The 19,926-nt window shown below is 37.3% G+C and overlaps 2 protein-coding genes across 12 annotated transcripts in view; both read left to right on the forward strand.

The window, feature by feature from the left end:
* The window catches only part of GUCY1B1 (guanylate cyclase 1 soluble subunit beta 1), a 41,891-nt gene extending 33,114 nt beyond the window's left edge, over positions 1–8,777 (forward strand). The window contains exons 10-14 of the mRNA XM_064417463.1: positions 1,167–1,404; positions 2,297–2,437; positions 3,622–3,776; positions 4,083–4,209; positions 7,469–8,777. Of these exons, the coding sequence (XP_064273533.1) occupies positions 1,167–1,404; positions 2,297–2,437; positions 3,622–3,776; positions 4,083–4,209; positions 7,469–7,492 (685 nt within the window). The 3' untranslated portion in view covers positions 7,493–8,777. The remainder of the gene's footprint in view (positions 1–1,166; positions 1,405–2,296; positions 2,438–3,621; positions 3,777–4,082; positions 4,210–7,468) is intronic.
* Positions 8,778–15,131: 6,354 nt separating this feature from the next.
* Positions 15,132–19,926, forward strand: part of TDO2 (tryptophan 2,3-dioxygenase) — a 41,884-nt gene continuing 37,089 nt past the window's right edge. For 2 of the 11 annotated variants that reach the window (XM_064417476.1, XM_064417473.1), the window contains exons 1-2: positions 16,180–16,530; positions 18,995–19,108. Coding sequence is in view for 1 of the 11 variants with exons in the window: in XM_064417475.1 (XP_064273545.1) it covers positions 15,241–15,272 (32 nt within the window). In the remaining 10 variants the exon portion in view is untranslated. Of the gene's footprint in view, positions 15,273–16,178; positions 16,531–18,960; positions 19,109–19,926 lie in introns of those variants that run through there. The other 9 variants (XM_064417471.1, XM_064417472.1, XM_064417477.1 and 6 more) reach the window with 7 other exon arrangements.

Here is a 19,926-nt window from a genome sequence, read left to right on the forward strand (position 1 = left end):
AAATGGATTGGGGTTTATCTAGATATAAGTACATAAAAATAACACATAACAGTAAGTGTGCATTGGGCCCCAAATCCAGTACTACAGATAACTATAAAGTCAAATTCAAATGTCATTAGTCTGTGACATTTCAGCTCAACAATGGCAAATTGAACAAAAGCTTGTGTGAAAAGTAGCATGGAGTACGATTGACTCATTTATAAAACACAGTCCCATCTCTGTATTAATTCTATTGACAGATAAGTTTTTTTCTGTAATGGAGTAATGGAAATTATTTTAAAAATACTTGAAAGGGTTGGACAGGAGAACCAGAGAAAATAAAGCCTAAGAAGTATTTTTTTTCTTCATTCCTGTTGGCTTACTTTATAAAGTCATTTTATCTTCAGGAATTCTAGCCTTCATGGCAGCTGCTGGAACAGATAGTGTCAGTTACTGTGTGATGTGCCAAAAGTATTCACTAATTATAACTCAAGTAGTGAACTTGCCAAAAATGCAACTAATGAGGGTTTGTGCAGGAGGCTATGTACAAAATGATGTTCAGGATTTGTGAAGCAGTCAGAGATCTTCAGGAGCGAAATGGACTTTAAGATAGCAGTTAGAAAGTTGAAGGAAGACACATGAGAATAGGGTGAATTTCTGTGTGTGTGATTGGATTTTATGTGCATAATTTATGATATGAACAAGTGTTAATACATCATATAGACTATTAATTAAAAAAAGGCACTCTAGACCCTGAAAGCATTTGGAAGCATTTGGAAATGCGTGAATTGATCAGAGATGGAAAACTGTTTGATCTCTTCATGGCCTTTTTTGCAGTTTTTATGGTCCTGTGAGCGAAACTGTATTATATGAGCTGAGGCTGTGGCAGAAAGAAGTAAAAATGATCCAAGACACTATTAACAAATCCTGTCAAAAGCATTAATAATACATGTCTCATTTTGTTGATAATTTAGATGTATTAATGTGTTCGAAATGGTATGCTGATGTAGATCAGTTCCTGTTTTCCAAATATTTTTCAGTAAACACCTTGTCTATTGCTTGTTGATGGTGGGAGTATGTTATAAACCCTGTGGGGGGTAGGAAGTTAGTATGTGAACAGTGCTGCTGTAAACACCTTTCTCCAGATTGTCTGTTTTGCTTTTGCCTTTCTTTCCTTACCTGTGTAGGTTGCTGTACTCTGTTCTGCCACCATCAGTGGCAAATGAGCTGAGACACAAGCGTCCTGTTCCAGCCAAGCGCTACGACAACGTCACCATTCTTTTCAGTGGCATTGTGGGATTCAATGCCTTTTGCAGCAAACATGCCTCTGGAGAGGGAGCCATGAAAATTGTCAATCTTTTAAATGATCTTTACACAAGATTTGATATTCTGACTGATTCACGAAGGAATCCATTTGTTTATAAGGTAAGCATAAGATTTTTAAAGTATCTAATTTGTTACTTTTCTGTAATTTACTATGGTGTCATTCTTTTCCAAAAAAAAAAAAAACAACAACTTATGTTCTTAGTCTGAACTGTTACCTGATATTAGATAGCTACAGAAGAGTATGTTGGTTACCTCTGAATGTTTGAAGGAACATAAAATGCTAAGTTCTCATCTCATGATTTCTGCAGTCACCCATTAGGGTGGACATATACATTTAGCATGAAACGTGTACTTCCACATTTGGCAGATGTGAACTCATACAAGGTATTTGTGGTTCTTCTGAAATGACAAGAAGTTTTATGCTTTAAAAACTTCTTATGCTTTAAGTTTTTCAATTCTATTCCTGGGCCTTCCAGTTGTAAATTATATAGCTTACTATTCAGTTACTCAATGTGAGTTTCATTCCTTCATTCACTTCAGGAGTGAGGTGCAGTTGCAAATGTGGCTGGTAGCAGGAAGGTGCAGAGATATGTACATATGCATCCCATGTATGTTTATATCTTTGAAGTTCTTTATATCTTGTGTGTTTATATCTATGAAGTTCATTCCTAGGTTTTGCTAGAACTGAATTTTATGTCCTGTACCATGTGAATTAAGGGTGTGAGTCAGAATAAACATAGAGCTCAGTTTCATTCAGAAGACACCAGAAGAGACACTCAGGTTTACACAATCACAGTCATTGTAAGTTGCTACATTGTGGGTTTATGATAAATTCCTTTCAATAACAAGCAGAGATGACAGTAATTAGGGTGATTTGAATGGAAGGGAAAGGGAACTCTTTTAAAGTAGAAGCAGTCTTGAAGAACTACATCAATTCTACTTCTCTAAAAACCATAACAATTAAGTAATTGAAAAATATCTATCTTGATAGGTGGAAACAGTTGGGGACAAGTACATGACAGTGAGTGGTCTGCCAGAGCCTTGCATGCATCATGCACGATCTATCTGCCACCTGGCTTTGGATATGATGGAAATAGCAGGCCAGGTTCAAGTAGATGGTGAGCCTGTACAGGTTAGTAAATGTGGGCTTGAATGAAAACCCATTCTTTGACAGCATGGTAATGTTTTGAAATAAGATAATGCTCTAGTCCCAGTCCATGCAAGGGATGGGCCTTGCTATTGTTAGATTTTGAGACTGATATGTACAAATAATATGAGAAGGCACATGTCGCTGTGACATGTGCAGTTTCCAGACCTTAAAATGCTTATTGTGTTTTTAAAGGTAAAGGATTCATTTAGGTCCACATAATTTATGTCTGTTTCTGATAATTTCAATATAATAAATGAATTCCTATTGTGCATCAAGTATAATCTGTTAAGTCTTCTTCAACTCAAGAAGCAGAAAAATATTATTCCTTCCCTGATATTTTTGATCATGCCTCAGATCCTTATGTCGAAATGAGACATTATTGCATTAAAAAGAGAATTACAGTTCCACAGACATGTACAACAATGATTACTGACACCAGTGTATATTCCACAATGAGTGGAATTTCACTCATTGTGGGACTTTCTGGAGATATTGTAGCACTAAAACAGAACTGGGCAAGAGGCATTGACTGTTCTCATCAGAAGGCTGTGAGCAGAAAATGATTAACGAGTGCATTGCATATTTCTGTTTACATCGTTGTTACTACTCTATCACCTAGCTTAGAGCTGTGTACTTCACTTTATCATGGCGCAAAGCAGTGAGAAGGTTTGATTTGGGGCTTTACAGTAACTGTAACGTGCTACAAGAATGAGCTTCTCCAAACCTCTGTCCTGTCTCTTGACCTTCTGAATACAAAATACCATGATTTTTCCTTTGAGAATCATCTTTTTTCTTGAGCTATGCCATCCTTTTCTGCACCTTCTGAGCACTCATTAAACACAGACCTGCAGAGTATGCCTCTCTGCCCACCTCTTTTTTTATTTTCACAGTACATAATGACAGTAGGGTGCATGCTGGAAAATTACAGAGTTTGATTGTTCATGTGGAGGACAGAGGCATGAAACTGTACTAAAGTTAAAAAACAAGTCACAAAACCCACAAAATGCAGGCTTTGAAGAAGCAAGAGTAGCACTTTGGAAAAATAAACTCTAGTAGGTATAAGTGGCATGTTGCGTGTGTTTAGTCAGAGGCATCAGATTAGTTACATTACTTTTGAATGTAACTATTTTTTATAAGTTTTCAAACTTATTTTTTTCTCTTTAAAGATAACCATAGGAATCCATACTGGTGAGGTAGTCACAGGTGTCATAGGTCAGAGGATGCCACGGTACTGTCTCTTTGGAAATACAGTCAATCTTACAAGCAGAACAGAAACTACTGGAGAAAAAGGAAAGATCAATGTCTCGGAATATACTTACAGGTGAGTGATGTGTTATTCTTATTGGTATTGGCATCTTAAAATATATCACTTTGTCAGCATACCATAGAGGTTTTTTTGGAGTTTAAAGTGACAGTCCTCCTGCAACCATTATGTGAGTTCTCATGAAACTGTGTGGCAAACTGCATTATGATACTGTTATTGGTCTGCACATATAGTAATGATGTAGAGATAGATTTGAATCTTGTGATAGTCTGCTTATGTACATGTAACATGTTTAATATCTTACATAGTGTGTGGCATGCATGCAAAGTCCATTCATTTACCTGTTTTCTCTTTCAATTTCAGGTGTCTTATGACACCAGAAAATTCAGATCCTCAGTTCCACCTGGAGTACAGAGGTCCAGTTTCTATGAAGGGCAAAAAAGAGCCAATGCAGGTTTGGTTTTTGTCCAGAAAGAGTACAGAGACAGAGGTATGAGTAACTAGAGTGCAATTTTGTTTTTTTTTCCAAACATAAACATTGAAAATTTAATCTAAACCACGGAGATTCATTTACATTTGCAAAACTAAATGTTCCATAGAAAAAAAGGACGAGTTTTGTGCAACACTCTTTCATTAACACATTTATTATCTTGACAGTACTTGAAAATCCTTGATTATTTGTCTTTGCAGTTTGTGCAGTTCCTGAAAGAGTACTTTTGATTTCATAAAGTCCTTGAGGGAATGCCAAGTGTTTAAATATTTATATCTCCCTCTTACAGATTTCTACACTGTACTAGATTTTGCAATATAATGTCAGTTTCTGTTTAGCTGACATGTCTGGTTATCAGCACTTCAAAATTTGCCATTTGCTTTCTTGCAGTGAGTGAAAAAATGTGCTTTCAAATATTTAGGCAGCAGTCAAGCAACTATTTGCAAGCAGGTTCACACGTGATGTGTAGGTGGTCTCTTAACCCCAGGTGGCACCTGCTTGTTCAGAGGCTGTTGCATGGCAGAGGTGCTGCTTTAGAAATACACAGGGTTAAAACTACAAGAAGTAGTTTTAACTTATTGTAAATGACACATCAGCCTAAGTTGTCTTCTCAAGATGAGGTGGGGTAAAGCTCTTCAAGCACTGAGGGACCTTTAAGCTTTGCCTCAGTTTCAGAATTCTGGGCATGTATTATCCAGAATTTCAGTAAAAGCCAATGAGATGTAGACTCAAAGCGTGCCACAAACTTAGACAATGAGGCTACAGTATAACAGATGCTTTGCCATAGCTGAGCAGGTGCATAAGTTCCATCCAACATGTCAACAAGAAAAAAAAGACAAAAGTAATTTACACAGTTGAATTTTGCCCCTAAGCAATATAAAAAATGACTTTTCTGCTATGTATTTAATCTTAAAAACACCCTTGACTAAAATAATGAAAGTCATCAGTATGTGTCTGAATGCTCATGTATTTCTGAAAGTGTAATTTAGGCTGTTTAGGCTTTTTAGGAGATCTAATCTAGATTTATTACCACTGGTACCCAAGTAGTATTGACTTTTTAATGGTAACTCACAGTATTAACCCTCTGTACTTTAGCGCTGCATTTTAATTCTGTATTTGAATATATATTGCTTACAATTATATCCTAGGTGCCACTTTTGAGAATACTTTTCTGTTCTTATTCTGCAGTAAGATAACTATTACTTCACATGGCTACCATTATTTCAAATCTATTGTTGTATTTAAAATACATTTTAATTAAACACCTTTCACTTTTTTTCTGCCTTATAAATGTCCTATCATTTGTTTCAAGACACATTATAATTTTAAATGTAAATTTCAGAGAGGTACTGAGTCAGATGGGTATTTTCCTTGTTTCTGCCTAACACATGTTTAGTATGAATATAAGGTTCAGGTAGTTTAAGACTTTCAGAGATATTGTACAACAGCTGGTTTTGTTAATCTTCACAGCAGTCCTGAGAGACACTTGCTGATACTATTATTCACTGATTGAGCTTTGTAGAGGGAGACATGGGGGCAGGAATAAACCTGACTGAGAAATATTGTGAGCCTGGTTTTCAGGAGCATTTAAGACTCACAGTTTAAGCACACTGAAAAAGCCTTTCTAACTTTGTTAGTTTTTGTTAATTCTGAACTTCAGATATAAATGTAATTCCTAGAGACAGAAGGACTTTACCCAAGACAGGTATCTCTTCTACATTGTGCTAAGTTTGGGAGCATAGGAGAATAGAAAAATACACTGATGTGATGATGTGAACTGATAATAATTTTGTCAGAAGTGATTTTGAAAACTGAAAGAATATGGTCTTGTAATGTTTTTTATTCTTTTCCACTGCCTGCACAATTTAATCTGTCCATATACAAAAAATGCACAAAATTTTATTCCTTTAAGATTTTCTGAACTATTTCTCCTGTAAGCGTACTCTTCATGTTTTTTCTGAAACTTTACAGGCTGTGCATTATTCTTTTAATCCAAAAGTAGAAATCAGATAACCAACTTTTTATGTCTGATCACTTTAAAGTAATCACTTTGCTTTATGCACACCTAGTCTTGTTTTTCTTTCCAGATTTTTTTTTTTCAGAATGCTAATGTCTTATTTTGTGCAGTGGCATTTATTGTTAAGTACAGGGGGACTGTACATGACAATAAAAAAGGGCATATTTAAATATATTCAGAAGCTATATGGTAAACTCCTGAAAGGTTACTGCAGAATATTGCAAGAAGTAGCATGTAGAAGTAAGCATGAAAATATTTCTTAAATCATCCTGAAGACATTTCTGCTAATTAGGCTTTTACTGTGAAGTTTTCTATCTCTGATAACTTCAATCTAGGATCAGTGCACATTAGTGATGTATTTTTGTTTTCGTGATATCCATTGGAGAGTTATTAGCTCAGCATTTGCAAATCTATCAGCATATTTTACTCTGAAGACCAGTAATAAGGACATGGTGGGAAAAAAGGGCAAAATGTTTAGAGATGCCATAAGACATGTGAAACCAAGGCTAAAAATATGCTGTTTCTCTACTAGGACAGTAGAAAATGATAGGGCTGAAGCAGCTCAGCATGCCTCAAACTTGATTCCTGGGTTGACATCTCTGATATCAGTCCCCATGAGCAGCAGTTATTTCTGAGAAAGACCTAATTAGCAAGAATAAGTGTTGGTTTGGAGTGCTGCTCCTTCACCTTTTTTCTCTAGTATATTTTCCATGATACCAGGACAGCAATAAGTGGAATTGCATTGGAAATATACGTAGAACAAAACAACTGTGACCGATTATTCACTTTGCACCTGCTTGTTTCCATAAAATTAATTATTACTGTCTTCATTATTTTAACAGAGGTTCAGCTGAAGTTTTTCTCTCAAGAAACAGATTTATTGTAAAAAAATAAATCTTGACAGGAGCCTCAGATGTATGACTGCAATTTTACTCCCTCTCCAGCTTTTAATATCTTTCTCTTCTGCCCTGTTCCCACATTACTGGTGGGAACAAATTGAAATATCTCAGCCAGAGCTGGTAGAGTTCACCAGGGCATGTAGGAATCGTTTCATTCCTACATACAATACATATGAAAGAAATACATACACTACCTATACTTTTTTGGGGTTTTTTTTAGTTTTTACTATTTACTGATATTGGTTGCAAGTTGTAAAATGTATTTTGTCACTGCATTAACCCACCATATTGTTGCTTCAAAGAAAATTTCTTACTTCTCAAATTCTCCTTGCATGCTCTCAAGGAAACAAAGCAAGATGCTTTCTGAGCTGAGGGAAGAGGAAGAGGACGCTGAATAGGGTGCAATACTGTCTCCAAATAGGGTACCAGGCAGTAAGGTTATGTTATGGATGTTCTTTCACATTATATCTCCCTCTGCCATGTGCAATACCATTGTCTTTTGCCTACTCCTGAAGTCATACTTACCATTTTTCTCCAGGCTTGCTTGCTAATTTTTTGTCCTTATTGTTTGATACTGTTGTATCTCTGCTATGAGCATGTATTTCAAGCTTTCCTTTTTTTGATATGCATTTTTGCATGTCAGTCATGTGACCATTCCTACCACCAGATAATATTGAATGAAACCGTGTAGTATGCACGCCACAACTAGCCACTTCAGTCTGATGCTTCACATCTTCATCTTCATCTCTGAAGTACTGTGGTTATGTGAATTGATGACATTTCTTGAAAGATAGGTATTTCAGTTGATAGGCAGAACAATGAACCTAAGGAACTGTATTTAAAAAAACTAAAGTAGCATTATGAAAATTATTGCATATATGATACCACGTTTAGTTCTGCTATTACCATGCTTCTCATTCATGTTGTGAATAACACTTGATGCTCTGTAAATTCCTGGTTAGGAAAAAGGTTTCTCATTTGTTATCATCCTGCATTTTCCCTTTGTGGACACTGTAAACATCTTCTGTGTTGGAAGGGGGCAGCTGTTTTTCTGATACTGCCATTTGAAGCATGTGCCAATGTACTTCTACTGAAATGCTGTTCACTTGCAATGTATTTCTCATTGATTTATATGAACTAAATTAAATTGTCATGTTAATAATAGATTGCTGGACAGTTTTAGACCACTCTTAGTGCATTGATTCTCATCTGATATAGCCCCTGGAGTTGGAAGGCATGCTGCTAGGACATGGTTGATACAGTTGCCTTTTGGTTTGGTCTCTCTGGTTTCAGAAATGATCTTATTTTATTCCTTGAGAGGACCTGGTAATATTCTAGGCATCATGACATAATTAAGGGATGTAAAGGGACATAGTGTGTTTCATCAGCAGATACAGTTAGTAAAAGTGGACAAGCTTTCAGATGCATAGACCTTCCATAACTTTAAGATATAGTGCATTTTTATGTGAATAGTATCTGTTCTTATCTAATTGATAATTTCTGAATATTTGCATTATAAAATAGAATAGTGCAATTACTTTGTGTATAAAAATTGTCTATATCTAGTATATCTTATTACCACAGAATATATATGTATAAATGTTTCATGTTAATGTGCAAAAGAAATTGCAATAAATTATTTTTTCCACGGACTTCCAGAAATCTTGTGATTTTCTTTCGGTAGAAAACTTTATTTCATTGTTTGATACTAAAAAAGTATTTTCTCCATTAAATAATTTGCATTTCATATTTAAATAAATTGTTGAGGCATTGTTCCAATGTTTTTGAATGTCCAAGTGTCTCACATATTCAGGTTAATTAATCACATCCTCAAATTAAAGTAGTGTTCAAAATGTTGAGGTTAATGCTTCAAAAATAGTAGATGAGGTGACAAAAATGCATAAAACCATCCTTTGAAACCCGTGGCCAATGTTTAACAATCAAACATTATTAGCTGTATGCTTTGAGCAGGATGTACATTAGCAACCCAGGCTTTAGCAATGGGAAGTGAAGAGAGGAAACCTCGTAATTTCTTCCCCATCAATCTGACTGCCAGATAGCAACGCATCGCAAGGCATCATCAGTGGTTTCCCTCTCTCAGATAAGTACACAACAGCAATTTGGATTGATCAAGTTGTTCAACCTTGCAAAAACTTGATGGTTCCTTAAGAAGACATGGAATTTGTGACAGCTGTGATTGTGTGTTGATATAATGCATATGCAAATGGTTCTAAAGAAACTGAAGTTCTGTATCCCACTTCAGGCTGATGGAAGATGGCATGCCAGAAAACTTAAGTAATGCATTAGGTTTATATTGTGTCTTCTTAACAATTTCAAAATATTAAGGCTCCCATTAAGATACTTTGTAACATAACCAGTTCCTTAAGGCATAGAATAATAGCTCATATTGTTTTCATGTAAAAGCTTTTTATCTCAGTACAATTTAGGCACTTAACCACTTCTGTTACTAAAAATGGTCTTCACTTAAATGCTGCATTCAACTACTAAATTTATAGTTTGGTTAAATATTACTCTCAGCTAACAGTTAAACACTTCTGCAGGTATTTAGTTCTTTTATGTGTGTTCTACTGCCTCTTTTATTTAACTGTAACGATTTGCTTTTTCAGTAGATGCTCCCTAGCTGAAACATGAGGCAGAGTAATCATCAAAGTCTGTTTCAAAGATCTTTATAAATGGATGTATTTTATTCTGGTATTTTTTGTTTAAAAAAGAAAAACTGGAACAAGGAGAAAAAAGGAGAGATCAGCCATGAAATTGCAAATTATGGAATGCTTAGTTGTTTGGAATCTCCTGGATCACATGCATTCCTTTGAAATCAGACAGGCAAGGGAAATTGATTTCTGGTGGTGTTTGTGCTTTGGCTGTGCAGGGGACTCTGTGTCTCTACTGCTGCCTTGAAGTGGGCACTGCAGTTGGCTTTCAAACTGCTGGGCCAGTCCTTTCAAGGAACAACCTCTGGGGACATAACTTTATGTTTGCTTTTTCTTTTAAAGAGAATGATAAACAATGGATGATAAACAATGGATGAGATGCTCATTTGGATATCTACTTACAGGATTATCACAAAAATATCTTTACTGAAAGGGTAGTCAGGCACTGGAACAGGTTGCCCAGGGATGTGGTGGAGTCACCATCCCTGGAAGTGTTCAAAAGGCACATAGGTGCTGCACTTGGGAATGTGGTTTAGCAGTGAACACAGCAGTGCTGAGTTAACAATTGGACTCGATGGTCTTAAGAGCTGTTTTATAAACCATGGTTCTCTGTAAAGGACTTCCTTCAGGAGGGACACATGAAGACAAAACTAATAAGATTTTGTGAGATTTGGTAGTAGTGGAAATATATCTGATTGGTTCCAAGCTCACTTTTGAAAGACAGACATAGGCACAAGAAGGAAATAGGAAGGGATGTGCTAGTATTTGATATGAATAAAAACTGGGTGGTGCTGGAGACCCCAGAACCTTTGCTTTGAACAAACCTCTAGTAAAATCTAAAGCTAATCAATGAGTGTTCTGCAGGCAGTTGTGCCCTACAGTTTCTATGGCCTTGTCAGCAATGCCTCTCTCCATAGAGCCAGAGCAAGGCCTGAGGCATCTGTATTCTAAAATGTGTTTTTCGTTCAACATGTAGACAGGCCAACACTTTACTGTATTGTCACAAACTGTAAAATGGTTATTCCATGCATTTCTAGAGCCATAAAATATTATTAAAAAAAAAAAAAGTTAGGTCATCAGATTCTAGTACTATGAGAACTTGAAGAGAATTTAGTATTCATGTTCTCCGGGCAGTCAGCGTACTGGTACAAATGGAATCTTTTGGGCAATTATAAATTAATCCTGCCAGTCACTGTGTTGTCTTATCATATCCAAGTAAAGGGAAGTTACTGGACTTGTAGTCCTGTTTTATTTTATTTTTTATTATAACAAGATCCTTTCTTTTCTGGAGAGAGTCTGAAACTTGTTATTTCATGCACCAACCTAACCATGAGCAGGGGAGCAAGTAATAAGCCAGTAAACAGAACTGTGCTAATGTAAGTGTAAAAAAAAAAAAAACAAAACCAAGAAACAAAACAAACCAAAAAAAGAGGTTCAATTCCCTGATCTCTAGCTGTATGTAGAAGGCACTGAGGTTTTTTCTACTGTTCTTTAGATGTCTGTCTGACTTTGGGTGACACTTTGGAAAAACTGCAACAACACATGCTGTCTCTACCAATTAGTTCTTTGTTATTAACAGGAAAAGGCTAATGTTCAGTTTCATCATAATCAACGGGGCTTTTTGCCAATATAACTGTTTTGGAGATAATTACAAGACTGGAATGTGAAAACAATATTGTGATTGTTATTCTGGGACGAAGATGTGTGATCTCTGTTACAAAGGTTTTGTCCCAGACTATTCCCCATATCCAGCATTCAGATTGGCATTGTTTTCCAGAGGTGATTATGCACCTAATACAGATTCAACACCACAGGACTCATGTGCTTTCAAGGGCAGCAGTTTTGTGTGCTGAGGTTCTATCTCTTCATATGCTAGGCAGCTCTGGCAGGAAACCTGTGTGCCTTTTCATATTGGAGGTTGTCAGGGTCTTTCTAGCCTTTAAAAACTGATTTTACACTTTGATAAATGTGCTGTCCTGTCCAGTGCTCTGAAAAGTGACTTGTGATTAAAATGACAGAACTTAGCTGAGCCCCAACAAAAGGCTGAAAATGTTCACAGTTCCTAGCTGGTGTTAATCATAGTCCTGAACTGCAGACCAATTAAGCCAATAGTCCTTGAGCCTTTGTTTAAAAATAAAACCAAACAAAACCTCCCACAAAAACTACAAGGCCATAGTTTTCAGATGAGGAGTAAAACTCTGAGTTCAGTATTGCTGCCTTCAGCCCCTGTGTCAGTGTGAGCATAGTGCTCTAATGAAGTGTATGAAAAATAAACCACCTTCAGAAATCACACTGAAATACGCAGTGTATTAAGGGAAGAAATGCACATCTATTTCTTACAAGTCCTAAACACTGGGTGTAAGGTCCCTGGAAAGAAAAGACAGCTTGTTATGCCTTGTTATTTTCAGATATTTTGTGCAAGTCAACTTAATAAATGTAAGCTTTCCTATACAAAGTGTTCAGAAACAACCTAATTAAAAAAAAAAAAAAACAACAAAAAAAACCCCCAAAAAACCACCAACCAAAAAACCCTCATATAAGGAGGTTGAATTGTAAGTATTCTTTTTCCACAGAGGGCATAGTGAAGCATTCAGAGCTTCAACTACCTGTACAAGAAATCCAAGCCTCCCTTTCCTGTCACATTATATATGTGTTTCTGCGCAATTTTGTAATGATTTAGAGGATAAGAAACTTGACCACAAAATAAGGATTCATGTCTTTTCACACAGCCTTTCCCACACCATCCTACCCTTCAGCTTTATAGATGCATGTGTATATACACACACACATTTGAGTGCTGCATGCTCTTGCATAGAGTGTCATGAGTGGTGTACAGACTGCAAATTCTAAACTCAGCAGCTGTTGGAAGAACTTGCTTTCCTGAGGTTCTCAGTTCTCCAGAGGAAGACCGTGGAAATAACTACTGTTCTGCTTTCATCACTGGAAGAAAAGAAAGATCAGTTTTGTTTATACAGATAAGTATTTCGTTTTGAAGGCAATTGCTTCTTTCCATTGCTCATTTTATAAGTCTTAAATGAGAGGTTTTATGGCAAAAGTGCTGGGTTAATGATAACATTTCTATCTCTATGAGAGACTAAATCTCAATTTTCACTTGAACCTTATTTTCCAAACCATGCTGCATAGCTGTCAAGGAATACTGTCCATCCTTTTAGTTCATTGGTATTGTTTTTAAGAAGTGCTAAATTTTCACCTTACCCTTGACTGCCCCTGGCACCCTGAAGAAAATCAAAAGCCTTTTACTTCTTGACTGCTGACTCTGCTTTGGACTTCAGAAGTCAGTCCAATATTTGTGGTTGTTTCATCTATTACTGGTGCTATTGATGCTATCCAAAACCCATACATGATGTAGCTAATGACATTTTAGTTCAGGAATACACAAATCAGATTTTTTGTCTCTGATGGATGTGTCAGTATTTTGTATTTGGTAACATTTTGGTAAGGATTATGTAACAACGGTGCTGTTTCTTCAGTTCAAGAAATGAAGTTCAACTTTGCCCAAGCAGTACCCAGCATTCCTATAGCTACATTTACATGAGGCTCTTACAGGGAAAGCATCCTAGACATAACTAAAGGTTGTTCCATCATAGGAGGTCATGTTTGAAGAGATAGTTTGTTTTAACCATTTAAGAATTACAAGGCAAAGATACTACATTGACAGGTCTTTCTAAACATTCAAATTCATCATTCATGTGTAGTTTCTCATACAAAGATTTTTGGGTCATTTCTGCTTGCAAAACTGATTTTATCGCCCCCATGAATGTGAAGGCCCATGGCAAGTGTAACACTGCTGCAAAAAAAAATGTATCTGGTCTGTTAATTACTTTTTTGAAAGAGCTCATCAGCACTTTCGGAATTGCTTCTCTTGTAGAGTGCTCACTTTTCTGCCAGGAGTTTCTGCTGACCGACAGTATCACTCCTGATGCAGAGTAGTCCATTTTACACATCTCTTTCTGTACCTTATGTTCATTTTCTCTTCAGCTGTCTGGTAAATACACAGGAAAAATTCTGTTGAGACAAGTGCTACTGAAAGTGTCTCTGGATTGAAGACAGGGACTAAAATTACTTGCAAGTCAGGAAGAACTAATATATTATTTCCAGGCTGTTGCTCATACCTGGAGTGTGCCAAAATTCCCTGCATCTGCTTCTATTCTGTTCTGCAGTTCTGGAGCCTTCAAACTACTTCCACTGTTAATTATGAGGATGTGAACAAAATGGAGGGACTTATGTTAAAAAGTCTGTGCTTCTTTCCCTCATTTGTTTCGGTAACAATTTCCCTTCTATGCATCTTAGTAATGCAGATTTGAGCTTTGGGTTGCATTTATCAGAGCTGTTTTACTTGCTCAGTCAAGTGCTTGAAAACATCCACAGGTCATTAGAGTTACTAATTGCAGTCACTAGGTCAGGTTGGAACATCTCCTGCTCCTAAACAAAAAACATGTGCTGAAAATGTGCTCCCAGCTTGTGGAAAAACAAAAAGCAGCTTTATTCTGACTGATGTGCAAGTGGGTGAATTCTATCAGTGCACAGCTTGGTGCAAAAAAAATTAGTAGTAATCAGTGGAACAGGATTCTGACTGGGAAATTAGGCTGTGAAAGGAATTGTCCCCATCCACCAGCACACAGATTAATTGAGCAATAACTTTAAGCACTGCCATGTCTTTTCCAGCTCTGCTTCTTTCCTTCCTGCAGGGGCAGGTGGAGCAGATGATCAGGAGGGTGAAGATCCTGAGCACCAGGCCTCATTTGGGCTTTTCTCATTTGTGTGGACACTTGAGAAAGTGGGATGCGCCTGCCTTGGAGCAGAGGCAGAGTGGCTCTGTTGGGTGCAGGGGACCTGGGCAAGGTGCTGGAGGCTGAAGTCCTTGCTGAGGACTTTGTCTTCCATCAGCGTCCAAAGAAACAGCAGTACAATGTTGCTGCTTTTCCACTTTTAATGAGAATAAGAGGGACAGAATTTGGGCACTAACAGATTCTGTAAGCACGGCCAAAAGAATTGTTTTGGTTTATGGATCTGAGAGCTGCCTGCCATATGTTTTCTGTTCTGCTGTCCTTCACCTCCTTAGGGCAAATACTCATCTATTGGTGCATGTGAACTGTGTGTTCATTTTAATTATCAAGTCCTGTATATGCTTTATTTCATCAACCTGCTCTTAGTAATACAAAACCAAATGCATGCATTCAGAATACATGATAGAAATCCATTCCACTTGTAGCTTTCTCAGCAGGAGAGCCATTCTGTTCAGCTGATTGCTGAACAATCTCAGAAATTAACCCTCAACTTCTTGCTGCTGATTATTTGAAGGTAGAAAGCTTTTGAGTAACATAGTATTTATAAATCAAGACAGGGAGACTGGGAAAAAAAGTAGTCAAACTTTGTCCTTGATGTAATCCTGGAGAATTTTGCTGGCTTTAACAGCAATTGCATGGAGTTTGTTGTTGATGACATTCATATTGGGTAAGTAGCTGTTGCATATTTTCCTTACAGAGCATCCTGGGTCTGGTCTTGATATCATGTAAATTACTGATCAGTTTGTGGACTTGTTTATATTCTTTATTAAGGCAAAATGTCAGAATTATGCAGTTGAATTCAGAACTATATTTGTTGACTTTACACTGTGAAAATGTGATGAGTGTTTTATGTAGGGGTTAATTAATGGAGCTGAAGAGCTGAATTCCGTTGCTGGGTGAAAACTCAGTAGAAGATTATACCTTTAGAAGGTTTATTTCCTGTTTGGCATTATGAAAGATACAGAAATTGAGAAAGCAAAACTCTAGTGTTTCCCCCAACTGTTTGGATCCTCAGCCTTCCTGATTTTCCTCAGAGATATGAAATGTACCATCACAAGAAATACTCTCTTCAATTGGAACCTACCCCTTCCTCTCCCCTGAAGAGCTGGTTTTCACCCTTGGATGCATCTTTGGAATTGAATACCACTACTAATTTGCTAATAGTGTTCTTGATTTTCAGACAGAGTTTTCTGGCAGAAGTTTCTTATTGGCTTATTGTACTAAAAGCCTCCTGTGGAGTCTGCAGAGACTGGCAATGCCAGCCAGTGAGAATTCAGCCATGTGTCAGCAATAAAGAATAGATAGATTGTTTCCAAATATAGATAAAAACTTCATAATGCAGTATTTGCTAGTGTCACCTGCAGAGCTTATGTGGGTGAGTGTTTGCTGGAGCAAACCCAAAGATGTCATCAAAACAACTGGGTGGCAGGAAGTTGTTCTGTCCACATAACTCAAAACCATTGTTTCTCCACCGTTCTGCATACAGCAGGTGCAAAACATGTTTGCCTTCACAAGGGAGGCTCAGGAAGGGTCATTCATGTCTATCACAAGGCAGTGCTCTTGCTGTTCTCTGCTTACTGTCAAGGCCATTTGTTCTGAGACATCTAAACTTTTTTGTGCAAGAAAGAAGAATGAGAGAAAAGGTTGTTGGCATTGCCTACCTAACTACACTTTCTTATCTGACCATGTAAAGTGGCTTCTCAAACACACAGGTGTTTTGAATTGGGGAGCAATCCAGGTGCCTTACAGTTTTCTAAAGCTGAAGAACCCTTGGAACAGCATCTGTGAGGTACTTCTCACAGCAGAGCCCTTGTCTTAACTGGAATACTGGCAAAAAAAAGGAAAAGGAGCCACTTATGCTTCAGGAAAAATGAATTCTCTAAAATCTGGTGCTGTACTGCACTCTATGACTTCACTTCCCTCAGGTATTTTTTTTAGAATTATGTAGGTCTCTTAGTAGCAGTATTGCCTTTAAAAAATTTTCCTCCTACTTGTTACTGTTTGTTTGATTTCTGTGTTTAAACAGTGAGCAGCTTCTTATAATTAGTTTTAAAACAGACTTTTGTGATGTTTCTTTAGTCAGATAGGGCTTTCATACCTGGTTTGTTTCATGTGGGACATTGTTTGCCATTTTTATTCATGTGTTGCTTAGATGTTTGGAGTAAAACAACCCCAGAAAATTCCATTTATTCAGATTGCAGGAGAAGATTAAGATGTGATGCAGCACTTCCAAACTAGAGCATGCACAATCTATAAGCGGATTGTATATTTACATGGGCATGGTCTGAAGTTGTTGGCATTTTAAGGTTGGAAATTCTCTGCTGAACTCTGGATCAAAATGTATAGCAAGTAATATGAGTCCTATGCAATGGGGCTAGAAACATTTAGGTGAAATTCAGGATTAAAAATGTAGCAGGCCAGGTGACCAACGAAAAATATTCCTGGGCTAGTCCTATTAGGGAGGATTCACAGTAGGCCTTCTAAGTTTTAATGTTTTCTTTGTAGCTACTGTACACAAAGACCTGTTGGTTACCCCGGGAAAATGGGTTATATTAAAATTCTTAGCTAAAGTTATTGGGAGTATCAGTTATGGAAACTGCATAAGAATTGAGTCATTGTTGTGGGAGGCATATGGGTTCAGTTGAAAAACACCAGAAGAAAATTTTCATTTTTTAATGAACTGTTTTTGCAAATTCTGTGGTATATGTGGCAAGTTCTCTGACAAACCCACGTTTTTGCAGCTTGTGCATGAAAGCATTCCTTGTTGTAACTGTTCCTATTTGTTCAGCTGATTCACAGTATGTGAGGGGTACATCAGGAATGGTCAAGTGTGTAATCATCAATCCTGCCTTGCACACCTGATTGCCAAGTCTTAAATAGGTAGAAGTAGATAAGGGACCCCAATGATCTGCTGAGACTGAGACCCACAAGGGACACAGCCTGGGTTTATTTAGTGTTCATCTCTTTAACTCAAAATGACTGGCTAAGGGGAGGGTGACTTTGAGTGTCATAAAATAGGCAGAAACACTAACAATTATAATGTGGGCTATCATCCTTTCCATTAAGGACCTTGAAGTGTTTACTAAATTTTCTAAGGCTCAGGGTTATTTCTTTGACAGTAACCCCCAAGAATTAGCAAGCCATAAATAGATGCACACTTAACCAGGCTTCCTGTTGCAAAATGACATTTTTCTTTGGAGATAGAAGCGTTTTAGAATTTCACTCAGGACAGAGCAGCTACACGTGTGAACCTCTTTCTCCTAGTTTTGTGGAAGTAGTCCTGATCCCAAAAGGCACTAAAAAATAATCAAACCAAGAACACAAAGACCCCACTACCTTGGGCATTTCTGTCCTGAGACAAGAGATAGGTGGGGATTCCCTGTTTAAACTTCAATTGTATGTGTAGTGGGAGCAGCCATTTGGAAGTTTTTGTGTTCTAAAGAAGCTTTCCTTCTTGTGGTGACTGCCTTTAGTGAAGAGTGAACAGAGGTGAGCATCTCCTGCTGGATAAAGGGTCAGAGTGCAAGAGGGTTAACAGTGCAGGATGGCCATAAGCAACATGAACAAGATCTGATGCTAACCCTGCAGCAGTATCCTCACCACACAGAATTTATCATTTATAACCCTGTCATGTTTCAACGTTGCACTAAGTAATTAATATGGTGTGAAGTTGGAAATATTTCCTGTATCCTGAGTTTATTAAGCGCACTGACTGCCAACACAAGAATGTGTTTAACTCTGGATACAGTTAGTATGACAAGATGTACTAATGTTTATAGCCTAATAAGGGATACTCACTTCTGTGTATAGAAGTATGAAATTCTGGAAACACTTAATACTTTGAGAGACAGTGTGAGTGAAACAATATGGTTTATGTTGGTCTGGGAGTTTTTAGAATTGCATGATCATGTTTGGATTTCCAAAATACTGAGCAATTGTGAGACAATGTTTATTTGTAAGAAACTTGGCTGTGTTGTGCTGCCATGAGGTACTGTTCAGGTGAGGAAGTTTTGCCAGCACCAGATTCACACACAGTGCAAACACTTGTATTTGGGCTAGGGTGTGGGCACAGCTAAGTACTTTCAAATTTGAGTGATTATATAGGGAAATACTTCCCCCCCCGCATAGTTTCAGCTTAAATAGTTGGTGATGATAATTATTTTACTTCAACCAACACTTCCTTAAGCAGCATTAGATCAGCTGGCTTGTATAAGCTCCTTAAGAAATGCTTTGGTAGCTTATTTTGATGTAGAGTGGGGATGGCTGTATACTTTTGTTTGTTTGTTTAGATAGGAATCTATCTAAACATACTGCTGCAAAGATGATGTCTCTTAGTTCAGTCTAAATAATGGTAGGTTTGTCAGGAGCTCCTTTGAAATATTTCCCCAGCTGATACCTCATTAACCAGGGGGAAACAATCTGACTTCAGTTACACTGAGAAATTCTCTAAAGAGTGCTGAGAAATCAACTGTGCAAGAGAAGCCTTGTGAACAGCAGCCTAAGGTAAGTGGGGCATCTACTGGTGAAATGTTGCAGTGAATTCATCTACGCCATGAGAGTCTGCTCCAAATCCTTCTGTACAGGCCATTCTGTACATTCTACATTTTGCTTTGCCAAAAAAATAAGTGCCAGACCTGTTTCCTGAACTCTTTGGGAAAAAGTGCAATTACTTCTTGAATAATTCTTTATTTTCTAGCATTCCTTTAGCGATGTCTGCCATGTACATTGCAATAGTAGTATTGTGAGACAGTTAGAAGAAGGGAAATGAGCTAAAGAAACTTGTCAAAAAGTGTGATTCTTGTCTTTAGCTAACTCCAACTTTCCCTCACCCCATTCTCTCATGGCAAGTTCTCTGATGGTATTGAGTCTGTCTTCCTTGTACCAGGAGCTCAGTTGAAAATTAATACTATGTCTAAATAATACTCTATGTATAAACAATACCCTGTGAAAAATACTTATAAAATCCATAAGTGAATGCAACACTGCTCTATAAAATCCGGACCTCCCAAAAACAGGTCATTATCCACATAACTAAATTGCCTTCTTCTGTTCTTGAGAAAATGTATGCAACAGTGTGAGATTCTCTACAGCATTAAAGTTTAATGACTTCTACAGAACACATTTAAAAATGTATTTTAAATTTTTTTTTAATATAAAATTCTATGTTTTATCTCTTTTTGCACATTAGACAGAGACTTGGGAGAAACTTATGGGAGCTTTCCCTTTGGTGAGGAAGAGGGATCTACCATTTTAGAATCAACTGCTATGGGAAAAGCTTGCCAGTATGTTTACTTGGAGCATGGATGTGCACTTGTGAAAAG

Source organism: Passer domesticus, chromosome 4 (assembly GCF_036417665.1).
Source record: "Passer domesticus isolate bPasDom1 chromosome 4, bPasDom1.hap1, whole genome shotgun sequence".
Taxonomy (NCBI): domain Eukaryota; kingdom Metazoa; phylum Chordata; class Aves; order Passeriformes; family Passeridae; genus Passer; species Passer domesticus.